Here is a 14,353-nt window from a genome sequence, read left to right as displayed (position 1 = left end):
TGCAGCACTTTGGGAAAGAATTTTCTAGAAAATCTTTTCTTTAGGGAAGGCCATTTTTTTCAGTGACTTTTCTTCGTGGGTGCGTTTCCCCCCGTGGTCTGCATATTAAAGAACAAAATTTTTTTTTTTTTTCGCAACACCGGAGTTCCTATCCCTGTTGTTGCTGCTGCTAATGTTGTTATTGTTGTTTTTTTTTTTTTTTTTTTTTGCTGGAGTGCCCCCACCGTTTTGCATTCGCATAAGCTAGGCATGTAAGATAAAAACAAAACGAATCATCAGAGGAAGGAGCCCGCATAATATTCACAAGCTCGTTGACCCATTGCTACCTATATCCGAAATAACGTCAATCCGTAGGAATTTAATTTTTTAACCAATTTGTAAACATTCCCAGGGGGGGAGAACGCAGCGTGGTACAACCACAGGACACCACACTATATAAAAGGGTACCCACTTTCCTTCCAACATGCCTGTCGCACTTAACTGCCTGAGCGAAGAAGGCCGACGGGCCCTGGAACAAGGGGGCCCAGAGCCAGTGCTGCACAAAGTCACGGACATAGAATTCGTTTACAACAAGCTAAGTCTTGGGGAAGGCAAATTATACATACTGGAAAAAAAGATCATTTGGGTTTCCACACAAAATGAGGAGGAAAAAAAAAAAAAAAAAATTACAAATTTTTCAGAAATAGCTAGTAGCGCTAATAGTGCTTGTAGTGCTAATAGCGCGAATTACTTGAAGCACTACGAGAAGAACCGTGACTTCTACATGCACTTGCTCAATGACGTGAACGACGTCACTGTCGACTCGTCTAACATCACCTTGCATGCAATCACATCGGATAAGAAGATTTGGGCCAGCTCCTGTGTGTACATACAACTCAGCTCTGATATTATTGGAGGGGGAGAAGACGACATGGAAAGCATAGACGGCATGCCAGACGAGGATGCAGCTGTGGCTGAAGAGGACACAGATCATGTGGGTAGCGGCGTAGAGGACGCTGCTGATGATACAGATCAAGTTGGTTGTGGGGTGGACCATGCCGAGGGGGAAGAAGCCCCCCAGAGACCTCCAGAAAAACTAGGCAAACGGTTATTTACAAAAATGTCAAAGCAGGAGAGTGTCTTCACAAAGAATGAACAGAACCACCTTGAGGGGGAGGAAAATCACGATGAAGAAAATGCCGACGATGAATCATTTGAAGAAAAAATAACTCCAGAGATCCTCCTGGTTAGCAAAAATTATTTAACCAACGATGAAATTTTTCGCCAGCTGAGCAACATGGACCATTCGCCGGACGATGAGGAGGATGAAAGTGAGGGGGAAGAAACCGAGGAGGAGGAAGAAGAGCAGGATGCTTGAGGGAACGATAAATGAATGAGCGAACGGATAGGCCATGCCGGTAAAATGTTGGAAGCGTGGTCCGAACCGCTTCTTACAGGGGTCGTCACGTCGTCATGTCGTCATGTCGTCATACCAACACTTCATCGTTCTGCACTCCATTTCTCATAATGCGAATTTGTCACCGGACCATTTGGCAACCCTACGTGCATGTTGCAATCCTTCCTTCACTTTTGTGTTCCCCATTTTTCGGTTCTCTGCATGTGGGGCACTTAAGCTCGTCCCCCACTCTGGGCTGCTCATTGGCAGTGACGTAAAAGTTAATTTGTTCTGCTCTTTGTGCGGTTATTTTTTTCTTGCCCCAAGATACTGCGCGAACCTCTCCTGTTTATTTTATTTATTTTTTTTTTTTTTTGTCATCTCGATTAACACATGCGTAATAGTCATTTAAGCAATGCTTTGTCCCCTATGCGGGGAAGCAAAAAAAAAAAAATACTTAAAAAGGTAAAGGATGTATCCCTCCATTTGGTAGTTCCCACAACGGGGTTTCCTCCTTTTTGGAGCGCTTCAATTCAAATGTGTTCTACACCCACATCAGGATTGTCCAAATTGCCATTTTCTCCTTTTTTTTTCAACTCGCTTAAGGTTCTCTACCTCAGCGGAACGGACACTCCGACGGGGAAATATCTCACACGGGACACCGGTTTAAATGGTTCCAAAAATTAACCAAAGGAGCAGAAAAAGGAATCCCCCACTGATGTGTCCAGATGCCTACTCTCTTAAAGGGGATGAAACCCTTCCGGATGATGTGCCCTTTTGTCGCGGTTAGGGTTGAATGAAGTCTGATGGTTGGTAAGTAAACACCCCCACCTGCCCCTTCCCGTAAGGGTTAAATGGCGTACTTAAAAGAAAGTAATATTTTTCTTCTCACCGCATCAGTCATCTGTCCGTTCATTCGAAATGTACTGTGTCGATCAGAGGGAGAGGAAAGGGCCATATATATTCGCGCACCAAATGGGGAAAGGAGTTTCGCGAGAAATGTTGCCTGATATATTTTTTACATGGCAACGGTGCTGTGTGGAAGCTCCAATGGTGTCACTGCCAGCCTACATAAATGCAAAGGTAACCACGTGGAGAGGGAAAAAAAAAAAAAAAAAAAAAGGTCCCATAAAAAGTCGGGCACAAGAAAAGGACTATGTGCTGCTAAATTTCTCCTAATCAGTGCATACTTCCCCCGTGCTTTTTTTTTTTTTTTTTTTTTTTTTCACTTTAAAGGGCCACAAGGGGATCCAAGTCAACTATAAATTGGAGGATAGTCACTGCAGTGGAGTTACTTCCCGAGCGCGTTACCAACAGGAAACGAATTTTTTCACGCCAACGTTTGTTGGTTGTCAAGCGACGGAACGGGGATTGTTGGTGGCTCACCTTTGTGTGCACTGAAGATGCGGCCGAGCAGGGACAAGCAAGTGTAACCTCGAATAGTGAACTCTTCGCCCGCTGTGCAGGCGTCGTTTGCCAAGATGAGTCAGGGGGGGATAAACACACGCAGGTACGCACGTTCACACATATGTGCATACAAATGTGCTTACCCATACGCTGCGCCAAATTGGTGAATGAATCTGCGAAGGGAGCAGCGGCCACTACGCGCAGTGGAGTTGAGAAGGGCCTCATTTGTGGGGGAGATAACGTTGTAGACATATAAACCAAAACGTACACAAATAGTAAGTAGGCGAAAAAGAGAGATAGAAAAAAAAAATGCGACACGAATAAAGGAGAGGAATACCTTCACACACGTGTTAAAACCGATGCGTTTTTTTTTTTTTCTCCTTCTTGACCTCTTATCATATGTTGTTGATAGGTCTTTTCTTCAGAGCGGAAAAAAAAAAAAAAAAAAAAAAAAAATACACAGCTAATTAGCCAAAATAGCTAGCTAGCTAGCTAGCTAACTAACAAGCAAAGTAGCAAATTGGCAAATTAGCTAACTAGTTGTATGTCTGCCACCCCCCTGCGACGCCGTCCCAATTATGAACCTTTTGAGGGGCACAAGGCTGGTGAGTACATTGCCCAATTGTTTTCGCACACACACAAAAAACCACCATTCGGGAAAAAAATTAACCCACGAAATATTCGAAAATGAAAAATGCCTAGACAAATTTGAGGACCTCCAGAAAAATAAAATAATTTACAAGAAGGATCATAAAGAATACTTAAAGCTATACAAATGTTACAGACCTGGGTATGCCAAGCTCATTGTGGAGAGGAGTAACCCCTTCAACTTTGAGATTTACTGGAAGCTCACGGAAGAATCATCCGTTTGGGTTAGTAACGATGCATGTAGGAAGGTAAAGAATTTTACGCAGACATTATGGAAACTGAAGGAGGAGCTGGCCAAATTGAGTGGGCCACACATTAGGAAGGTGAAGGAGGATGGTCAAGTGAGAGGTGCCCCGCCAAAGGTGGACCTTAAAAATATATCGGATGGAGCAAGGCAACAAGATGAGCACATCCAAAGGATCCCCGAAAAGACGCTCTCCCCCAGCAGCAACTCCCCGCAGAACAACCAAAAGGGCACAAAAAAAAAAAACAGCTACACCAAGTTTTACAAAATTTGGGAGTCTTTCCTATCCCACAAGGAGAGAAACAATTTCAAGGAGGAAAAAATATGCTTCGAAATTCTGCGGAAGAACTTTTTGAAGGCCCAATTTTTTGGTGAAAATAAAAAAAAAGATTTCCTGTTTTTCGAAAATATATTAACATCCCTGTTGTTGAGGCCACACATATTCATATCGGTGTTGAACTCTCTGCATAGTGTCTTCTTCGACGTGAAGGTGGGTCTCTCTCCCAGGGTGGCATCCATCAGTAGTAGTACCCCCATACGGAATGGAAGTTCCCTCCTCGTGAATAACTTCCCAGGAGGGGAAACTCCTCGGTCTCATACATCGCATACCAGTGCACCGCTACATTTAGTAGATCCACAAAAGGGAGGGCAGAAAAATGGCGTCGCAAGTGAAAGTACATACACTTCATATGAGGAGGACCACTCAGAGGGAATATCCCCCCATGAGCAGGACAACAGTAGGGAAAGAAAAACCCTTGAAGACATCCCCCCTAATGAAACCTCTGCTCAAATCAGAAGGTACATTCTAAATTACCTATTCAATATATATTACGAAAAACACGTGGGGCTGCAAAACATGCAGAGAACATTCGAACTACACCAGGCATACAAACTTCGCTACTGTAAAAAGGAGAAGACTGTTTACAAATTTATTGCATCGAGCCAGGTTGAACTTGAGAGCAATGATATCGTTTTAATTAAATGTGCCCAAATGAGCAACTCGTTCTTAGTAGGAGTGGTTAAGAAAGTACAGAGGGCCAAAGATTTTTCCATCCTTTTTATGAATGTCAAACGGTACATCTGTGGTAACAAGGGGGGAGACGGGACCAAGTTGTACGAGGAGATGGATATAAGTGAGGAATACGTGGAGAGTTACCTGAACAGACGTAGTGGAAGCGTGCAGGAGTTGTCCTTTGCGGCGGCTTCACGAGGGCGGAGCCCCCACATTGATAATTCCTATCGGGAGAATACAATCACTGATAACACCTGTCTAGATCATGTCAACCGTGACCACTCATTTGTCCACCATCCTCAAGAGCCTCCCCATGTGGACGACCCCAACGTCCACGAAGCCGTCACCCTGGCAGTTCACCTCAATACCATTTCGAACCGAATAAAATACTCCATGATGAGTCTGTTCGAAAAGAGGAAAGACTCCCCCAACAGCGAACTTTTACAGCTACTTCTAAATGAGAGGAAGAATTCATCATTTGTGGTGCCCCCCCAGGAGGTGACAAACATGTGCATCGGGGTTCATCACGATGGAAATTACAACTTCCTGATCCAAGAGGCTATACATAAATTTTTGGAGAGTCGAAAAAAGGAGATCCATTTCTTCGACATGGTTAATAAGGACCTTATCAAGAGGGATAAAATCGTTGGTAAATTACACAGAAGGTTGAAAAACAGCCCGGAGGAATTTTCACGCATGTGCAGTTTATACAAAAGGTTCGACGTCTACCAGAAGGGCATTTTGCAGGACATTCTGATTAACGAAGGGGGTGTACCCGTGCACCTGGTTCGGGGTGAGTTCATCAGGAACGAAAAAAGAGACAGATACACACATCGGCATCATCATGGTGTGTTAGGAATGTGCCTCCACAGGTCGTGCGTTCATACATCCGGTTCATTTTTAAGTCACATTCCTTGTTGCTCCTCGCCGTTAATAACCCCCTTGCAGGCGCACCCGGGAGCGGCAAGAGCGACCTCATCTCCTTCATCATATACTTCCTAACCCTGGAGAGAAAGAACAACATATTCGTGGGCACGAGCAAACACATCTCGGTGCAAAACATACGCCAAAAGTTACTGCACCTTAACCTCTCCCTTAATAGAGACACCATGCATAGGCCGAACAACCAAAAGTCAGACATTTATATAGACACCATTTATCAAGCCTTCAAAATTAAGGATAAAAAAATAAAGCACCTAATTATCGACGAGGCTTCCAGCTTATCTGAATATAGCAGTCTGATCTGTTTGAACCTGAACTGCGATTTTGTGTACGCCTTCGGTGACGACAAGCAGTTAACTTTCCACAGCTTAATAAATGAGAAGAAGAGACTGCAAATAAATTACCTCAGCATTTTCGAAAAATTAAGTCACTACAAAAATGCCAAGTGTCACAGTCTCCTCATTCAGTATAGGTTGATATTTCCTATGTACTTATTTACGTCTTTTTACTTTTACGAGAGAAAATTAATTGCGTCGAAAAAAATTATGGACGATTTCTTCCAATCGGGGGGGAATCCATCTACTGTTATAGGCCCCAAGGTAGAAGACGTAGGAGAGGACGCAGAAAAGGAACAACCCATGTACTTAAACTGGAACAACCTCTTCCAGCAATGCACCTTTCCAATTCTCTTCATCGATACGTACCATGGCAAATCCAACGATGAAACATTTGAATACAAAGTTAACTACTCTTATGTAAACCAGTTTGAGGCACAGATAATTATAAAGCTGGTCCAAATGTTGAACCTGGAGAATCAGAAAAATGTTACCATTTTGACTCCTTACACGGGGCAGAAGTTGTATATCCAGTCTCTGCTGCGAAATGGCTACCCGGGAAATAGAACCCATCCGAATGATCCCATATTTTACCGTGACGAAAAGGAAAACAAAGAAACTTGCACAAATGTCATGTACCAAAGGGTCGATGGAAGATCGGGAGGTATATTTTTTCGAGGTGAGAATTCCACCACCCCCAGGGGGGATACCGATTCGAGTGCGCATTGGAGTTATGGCCAAATGTTCGAACTTTTTAATAAGGGCAATAATGCAGGAAGGACGAACGGGTTGAGTGGAATCTCCCGAGAGGAAAACATCCTTCCCTTTGATCTACCTGGTAATACCTGTAATGAGGGTGTCTTCCAAACTGATTATCCAAGTGGAGGCCCCCTTTTTGGAAACATCCTTTCGAAGAGGTTTCCACCAAATGGTGAAATAATGGGTGCAAACAATTTCCCCCCCTCAGAGAAAGTATTTTCTACTACGTCTCAACTGTCCCCAAATGGAACAACCATCAGTAGGCACAATAAATGGACTAACCAATCCCATAGCAAATACCAACAATCGAAGGAAAACGCACAAGTCGATCCAAGTATTAACATTCTGCACAGAAATGTGCACACAATAGACAGTTACCAGGGGTGCGAAAACGACTTCATTATTATAAGCACAGTCCGATCGAACGACAAAAATGTATTGGGCTTTCTAAATGATGAAAAGAGGTTGAACGTTCTGTTGACTAGAATGAAGAAAGGAATTATCATTGTCGGAAATTCTAACACGCTACGGAATAATTTTTTTTGGAAGGAATTCATTTCCTTTTTGGACTTTTTTAACTCCAGGAAGTCCGCCTTTACTCTGCCCTTTCTGCGCAACTCCAAGTGAACAGAAAAAAGAATTTAAAAAAAAGAAAGACGGGGGGTTCTTTCCCCATCCGAGCGAGGGCGTCCATAAGTAGGTTACCAAATACATATGCATATCGCTCTGACAGATGGTGCCTTCTTCGCAAAAATGACGCCATTGATTTTTTTTTTTTTTTTACACGCAAAATGGCTAGCTACTTTTTTTTTTTTTTTTTTTTTTTGTTATCCTCACCAAAGGGATGTACCTCCTGAGGAGGAATTCCCCAACCATTTGTTTCGCCCGATGTGGGTTTCGCAGCGTGGACGTTTCACTGTTCAGTTGTCCACTGCTTAGTAGATTCCCCGCTTTACTTCACCTAACCGGCCAAGGAAAATATCTCCCCCTTAACCCTTACGAAATGTGCTTCACTTGTGAAGGCGAAAAAGCTGATAATTTGAAAAAAATATGTCACAAAAACAAGGGCATACCTACACGCGTGTACGCATGTGTTGGTACACAAAGAGGCAACTTTGTTCACACACAAAAAAATAAAATAAAAAATGAATAAATTAAATAATCAAGGCGAATAGGCAGGCAAACTGTAAAAAAAAATTATGAACAGTAAGGTAAACTTGAAAAAAAAAAAAAAAAATTAGGAAACGCGAATTACTTGAGCGTGAAAAATGTCATCAGGAGGGTGTGACTTCACATATCAGGTTAACAAAAAATATATCATCGAGATGATGGGTCCCACTTCACACACTTGAATATGTTACGAAGGTGTGTAGCTGTCAATGTGGGGACACAAACCGGCGCATTTAACTTGGTACACACAGAGCTCCACAAATGGGAGAGGGGCCCCCTCAGAGGCGCTTAAAAAAATCCGTTATCTTGGTAGACTGGTTGGTGTAAAACTTCTTATTCTTCCCCTTACTGGCTTTAACGCCCTGCACTTGCTTGAGCGAGGTGGAAGCTCCTGTGGGATGCTTCAAGCTGCTCTGAGAACTCTTGCTCTTCCCCGAGTCGGTTGGGATGGAGTACATCTCATCTGGGTCCTTGTACTCCCTGGAATTGTTCTTTTCAGGGAGGTCACTAAAAATTTTGTCCACGGACTTGTTCCTAAAGAGGTCAATTTCCATTGAGTGAAACTTCCTCTTCCTGGGGGTGACATTAATATGCTCAGGGGTGTTGTTGATTTTTTTGTCGATAAAGGATAAGAAATCTTGGCTGCTGCTCAACTGCCTGCCACTCAACTTTCCATCGCTCAATTGCCCCCCGCTCAACGGATTGCTGCTCAGGTGGCTGCCACTGTGCTCATTCCTGCCAATAACGTTTGTGCCGCTTGTCTTGGATTTACTGTACGGAGGAGCAGGGCCTGGCCGTCTCACATCCGCTTTCATGCCCGAGTCCAACGTTTTGACTCTCCGAATAACTTTACTTTTAATTTTAATCGTCTTCATGTCGTTTTCCCCTCGCTCATTCATTGGCTGCATGTCGAAATTGTCTTCCTCCGCAATGTCATGCTGAAGTTTGTAAGTGTACAGCTTCTCCTTCAAGTTTTGTATTTGATCATCTTTCTGTGTTATGTCTTCTTTAAGCTGCTTCACAATTAACTCGCTTTTCTTCTGGGTACTGAGGCAATTTTTGAGATAATTTAAAATGACATTTTGCTGTTCCTCTAAGGTTAAGACGTTAAAGCCAAAGAGTAAATTAATTTTATTTAAGTCTTCTTTATTTAAATCGTTTAAATATTTTTCGATCATTTTGTATTTTTTCAATTCTTTGTCATATTCTTGTATTTTTGTAGAGAGCAATATTTTGTCCTTCAAATATTCATCCTTCAATTCCTTCAGTTTTAATTTTTCATTTTTCTCCTGATCAATTTTTATCTTATTTTGGCTGATAGTGTCACTTAAAATTTTATTTTTATTTGTTAGGGTTAAAATTTCGAGGGAATATTTTTCATTTTCATTTTGCGTTTTGATAAGTTCCGCTTCGAATTTAACTAAATCTTCATACAGCTCATTTTTATTTTTGTTCACGTAATTTTCGTCTATGATGGGCATTTTATTTTCCTCGTTAATTTCATAGTGTATAAATAGGAGGTTCTTCTTGCAGCAGATGCTTTTGCAAAGGGGGCAGGATTTTTGGACACCTATCCATTGCTTCATACAACTGTAGTGGAATACATTTCCGCAGTTTTTTTCTACACACAGATTGTTTTTTAAGCTGAGCCTACATATGCAGCATTCAGGGATAATGTGCATTTTGTTCCTTCTGAGGGGGGCAACAGAAGTGGAGGCTTCAGGTTGGTGAGCAACACGCTTCCTCGGGGGGATACATGCACATGCATACGTGCTGACATGTACGTCCCTGCTTTGTGACTGCTATGCATATCTAAGTGTGCATATCCTCTTAGCCGCTACAACTACGCCAACTTGCAAACCGGTAACGCTTTCATGGCGGCGATCCTTCCATGGGTCTGCCCTTCGCCGACTGGTTTGATTAATCCCCCTCGCGTTTGTTTGTTACGCAGGGTTGCCTTTTTTTCTTTCGGTTTCACTCTGCCTCCTTTTGTTGCACTACTTTCGCGTCCCTTCTTGCTGTGCTGCGGCGGTTGCCTGAACGAGCACTTGCTTACTCCCTCCTTGGGCTCGTCTACGTGGTGCCTCGATCGGCTTCTCCCTGTCTCATGGGTTATTTCAGAGATCGCGCTTGTGCTCGATGCGGCGTCCTTCAGCTCTACGCAATTTCCGCTGCACTCGCCTCTACTCCCGCGTGTGCGTACGTTTCTGACCGCTGCTTCCTCTTACAAAGATTCCCTGCACAATTTCATGCATTTTTCAAACAATTGCTGGGAGTATTCACAGATGATTTCTTCGCAGTTTTAAAAAAACGGAAATGGGAACACCGTGAGGATAACGTGGTCCCTCCGTTTTTGAAATTTTCTCTTTACGTGCTTTTGCAAAATAGATCGAGTGGGAAAAGATAAAAATGAAGGGGGGCTTTTTTTTTTTTTTTTTTTTTTTGAAAAAAAAAAATAGCTAGCCATTTTGCGTGTAAAAAAAAAAAAAAAAAAAAAAAATGCTGCCCCTCCCCCCGAAGAAGCTGTTACTCCCTCCTGGGTATGAAATTGTGACATGGGAATTTCTCATACACACAGGGTGTGTGCGTGACCTGTGAGGAGGATGATTTCCAAGTGATCAAAACTGTGTACACTTTTTTTTTTCCTTTTTTACACGAAGAAGTGTGTCACATAGGAGAACGCACATCCGAGCTGTTGAGTAGTAGAGAGTCCGTTCCTAGGACGAAGTCATGCTTTTCCCGTTGTTCACCCTTAGGGGGAGGTAACAACCCCCCCTTCGTTTTTGCACAAATGGAATGGAAAGCGTTCACCCTGCATTTTTTTATATTTTCCACGTAGCATGCGAATGGCTATAAAAATGGCCATTCCACCCGCTCCCCATGATGGTCACAGTGGGCTTGAACTACTTACATCAATTAATTAATAATCAGCATAGTTGTTAGGGAGTAGCCAAATAATAGGGAGTTTTAAAAAATGCCACCTTTCATTTTATATACACATCAAAAAAAGAGATCGCGCTGTTGTACACTGCTGCGCGTTCGCCCCCACTTGTATGAATGTGAAAGACTCGGAATAACCTCTAAATTGATTGAGGGGGGGGTAAAAAAAAAAAAAATTGCCATAGGACACTTTAAAATAAGTGGGTACACACGTGGGCACATTTCATCAAAGAGAAATTAAAAATAAAAGGAAAAATAATTTACAAGAGTCAAAATGGGGTTAAAAATGGGAATAATCAGCGGAGCTGCGTCGGTGGAGAGAAGCCTCTCAAGAAAGTTGGCAACGTATTCTTACGATTGGGAGGAGAGTGGCGCGGTGGTATAGCAAGTGAGCAGTGTATCATTGCATCGCTCTGGTAGGTAGCCGTCAAACAGACAACAGGCCTCGCAAATCCAACGGGGCATGCAATAGCGCATGGTGTGCCCTCACTGCATCACCTCCGTGTTGTGCTTCACCCACTGAATCAAGTTGTGGTTTAAATTATATGACTCAATGTTCTCAAGGAAGATGTCGTAGCAAGGGAACTTAGTCGGCTCATGTAGACCGAACAGGTCGTTACTAAAATTTTTAATATTCAAATGACTTAATGAGTAGGAAGACAGAGTGATGATATCCAGATCCACCAACCGGAAGAAGGATCGTCTGTACGCATCGAGGGAAAAACCAACAATCTGTTCTTGGGGATAGGCTTGTTTAAATTTGTTAATTTCTAGTAAGATAACATAGAGCGTTTTAGGAAGTAATTCCTTCTTGTACAACCTTGTGAATGCACATAGGATCATATATTCAATGGTGCAGAGATCTCGGAGCACCTTCTTAATGTAGTGTCTCCTAATAAACTTGGACTGTACGTTGTTTAAAATATATTGACTTTCCACTTTGGTTTTTAATTTAATATTTTCCTTTAACTTCCTTGGACTCATATCCATGTTCATGTCTAGCTGGAAATGTCCATCTCGACCTCCTGCATGTTTTCCCTCCGTTGCAAAATCTTGGTGGTAGTTTCTTTTAACAGGGGTGCAGTCTAACTTTCCTGGTCGCTGTTCTCGCAGGTACTCCAGGTTAGTTTTTTTCTCCTTGGAGAAAATTCCCAATTTTTCGCTGCCCAGTTGATTATGGTTATCCATGTTGTTACCTCTGCCCTTCATTGGGGAGGCCTCTCGCAGCTGTTCCCCCTCCAAGAAGTGGTTATACTGGGAGCGATCCCCCTCTGCATGCAGATTCGCGTCACCATCGATCGAATTTAAGGTGTCCTTTTTGAAGTATTCTCCTTCCTGATCAGATGCTGAGGAGGTATGTTCTGAGTGGTCATCCAGCAGGGCGTTTCTCTGGAAGGGATTCTTGTGCAGGTTATTAACCCCCCCTTCTTGGCGGTATCCATCTCCACCCCGTTGTCCATTAAGAATATGTCTGTACTCACATATTGATAAAATGGCATCCACACAAGTGTGGTAGATATGCCTAATATCGAGTCCATAATTGATGTCGTAGGACCACTGTTTCAGGAGAAGCTCATCGGCTATTTCCTTCTGCATAGTTGAATTATAAATTTGTAAGAAGCGCTGAATCTTTATCAAGTCAACGTAGGTAAAATAAACAGAGTAGTATTTCTTGATCAAATGGAAGTCGTCCAAATTGACGTACAAAATTTTGTAAACCAATTTGGAAATTTCGTCAATGTTCAAAATAGGAGAAATGTGCAGCATCTCAAATGTGAATCTGGATTTTATTCTTTTTTCCAGAGTTTGCGTAATATCCAAAACGTTGGTCAGGCAAATGATGTTAATGCAAATATTCTTCCTGTGTAGTAAATCGAAGAGGGTATATAACAAATTTTGCTTCGTTTGTAAACAAAACTTTTCTACATTTTCTATAATAAGGAGAGTTTGTTTTTTTTCATTATTTATCTGGATGAGTAATTTTTCCAATTTGATGATATAATCGTTTAGGAGCAAATTACCTTCTATTTTGGTGTCCGTTTCGTTTACATAATTTTGCAGCTGGCTCAGAATTGACCTAATACATTGCACATCGTCTCTGTAGAGATATGCACTGATTCGAATGGTGTATATGCACCTCTGTTCCTTTTCTTCTTCCTTTATTTCTTCTACAATTTTTTTATATTTTTCATTAAACTCGGCGTTTTCATCATCACTCTGGTTGTCCACTTGGGGCAAATTATTATGCTCCTTCAGGAGTTCCTCGAATTGAATTTTGTTCCGTATGTTTGTGTTTTTTCTCAGGGGGGACAGGTCGTTATTTTCGAATATGTTCTTTATGTTCATGTTAATTTGTTGTGCATTCATTTTGGCTTCACTTTCTTCCCATGTGTGTGGGGTTCCCTGAGTCGGTTCCTCATCGGATGGAGTGTTCTCATAGTCGTCATTCGTGCATCTGTTTGTGGAGGCACTATTGCTTCCACCACTGTTGCCACGCTTTTTGCTATTTTTGTTTCCACTTTTCGTGCCCTTCCTCGGGGTGAAGTTAAAAAGTGGCTCATCGCAGTGAATCTTAATCTTCTTCCTCGCCTGCTCCGGTGACGAATCGTAGCTGGACACCTCCTCCTTCTGGTACCTTTTCACCGTATACGGCGTCTTCTTGTACAACTTCTTGCTCACATTGTCATCGGCCGAGAGGAACCCCACACTTTTTTTGTCGCTTCTCCGATTCATGTTCTTTTCTATTTGTAAATATTTGTTAAAATACTCAATCGCCAAACTTACGCAGGTCGTTTTTCCGCACCCAAGCATTCCCGTCACGAGGAAAATTTTGTTCTCCCTGATTTTGTACGACTTTATCAGTTTCTTCAGGAGCTCCTTAATGGAGTAGTTCAGGTCTTTGTGCTGTTCCTGGTTAGTCTGTCCCTTTGTTTCGCCACTTTTGCCTTGTTGTTTGTTTCCACTCGGGTTACCACTTCCGCTCTGTTTGCCACCGGAACCCTGCTTACCACTTCCTTTCGGGGTGCCGCACCCTTCCTTGGAGAGCAAATTCTCCAGCATAATATTCGAGATGGACTCCTCTTCATACTTCTCAAAGTAGTTGCTGTAAAGCCCCCCGTGCAGGGCTAAGTTGGCCTTTATCCTCACGATGTGCTTTATGTACGTCAAAATATACACACTGTAGAAGCTCTCACCCTTGTCCTTCTTTCCCTCCTCCGCTTTGCCATTGGAATAAATGCTATTATTTCGATATGCCTTAATCTTTACGTTTGCAATATTTTCCAGGGTGAGGTCCCCCTGCCCGTCTTTCATCATCGGTGAAAAAGAGGGCGATCGGTTCAGTGCTCGCTTGGAGGGGGGAATAAGTTTTAAAAAAAAAAAAAAAAAAAGCCTCAAATTTGCAAATATGTAATAATAGTTACCATCACTTTATCTGCTTCCATCCTCCAAAGGAATGCAAAAAAAATAAATAAAAAAATGGAAAATCGACAAGTTCGCAAAAATGTTCCCTCAGCATGTCA

General features: G+C 42.4%; 4 protein-coding genes across 4 annotated transcripts; 2 read left to right on the top strand and 2 right to left on the bottom strand.

Moving 5' to 3' along the window:
• Window positions 1-463: 463 nt before the first annotated feature.
• PCOAH_00042490 (Uncharacterized protein) lies at window positions 464-1,357 on the top strand (the record flags this gene model as incomplete). The annotated part of the gene is made up of 1 exon (XM_020061033.1): window positions 464-1,357. One exon carries the CDS (start codon window positions 464-466, stop codon window positions 1,355-1,357), a length of 894 nt encoding a protein of 297 aa, XP_019916963.1.
• A 2,003-nt stretch (window positions 1,358-3,360) lies between these two features.
• Window positions 3,361-7,349, top strand: PCOAH_00042480 (Uncharacterized protein; the record flags this gene model as incomplete). The annotated part of the gene is made up of 2 exons (XM_020061032.1): window positions 3,361-5,479; window positions 5,635-7,349. 2 exons carry the CDS (start codon window positions 3,361-3,363, stop codon window positions 7,347-7,349), a joined length of 3,834 nt encoding a protein of 1,277 aa, XP_019916670.1.
• An 821-nt stretch (window positions 7,350-8,170) lies between these two features.
• Window positions 8,171-9,574, bottom strand: PCOAH_00042470 (Uncharacterized protein; the record flags this gene model as incomplete). Its single annotated transcript, XM_020061031.1, has 1 exon — window positions 8,171-9,574. The coding sequence occupies one exon, from the start codon at window positions 9,572-9,574 to the stop codon at window positions 8,171-8,173; it is 1,404 nt and encodes a 467-aa protein (XP_019916495.1).
• Window positions 9,575-11,318: 1,744 nt separating this feature from the next.
• PCOAH_00042460 (Uncharacterized protein) lies at window positions 11,319-14,144 on the bottom strand (the record flags this gene model as incomplete). Its single annotated transcript, XM_020061030.1, has 1 exon — window positions 11,319-14,144. The coding sequence occupies one exon, from the start codon at window positions 14,142-14,144 to the stop codon at window positions 11,319-11,321; it is 2,826 nt and encodes a 941-aa protein (XP_019916204.1).
• Between the last annotated feature and the right edge of the window lie 209 nt (window positions 14,145-14,353).

Source organism: Plasmodium coatneyi, chromosome 12 (assembly GCF_001680005.1).
Source record: "Plasmodium coatneyi strain Hackeri chromosome 12, complete sequence".
Lineage (NCBI taxonomy): Eukaryota > Apicomplexa > Aconoidasida > Haemosporida > Plasmodiidae > Plasmodium > Plasmodium coatneyi.
Note: the sequence above shows the minus strand (reverse complement) of the source record. Positions and strands in the feature narration are given on the sequence as shown.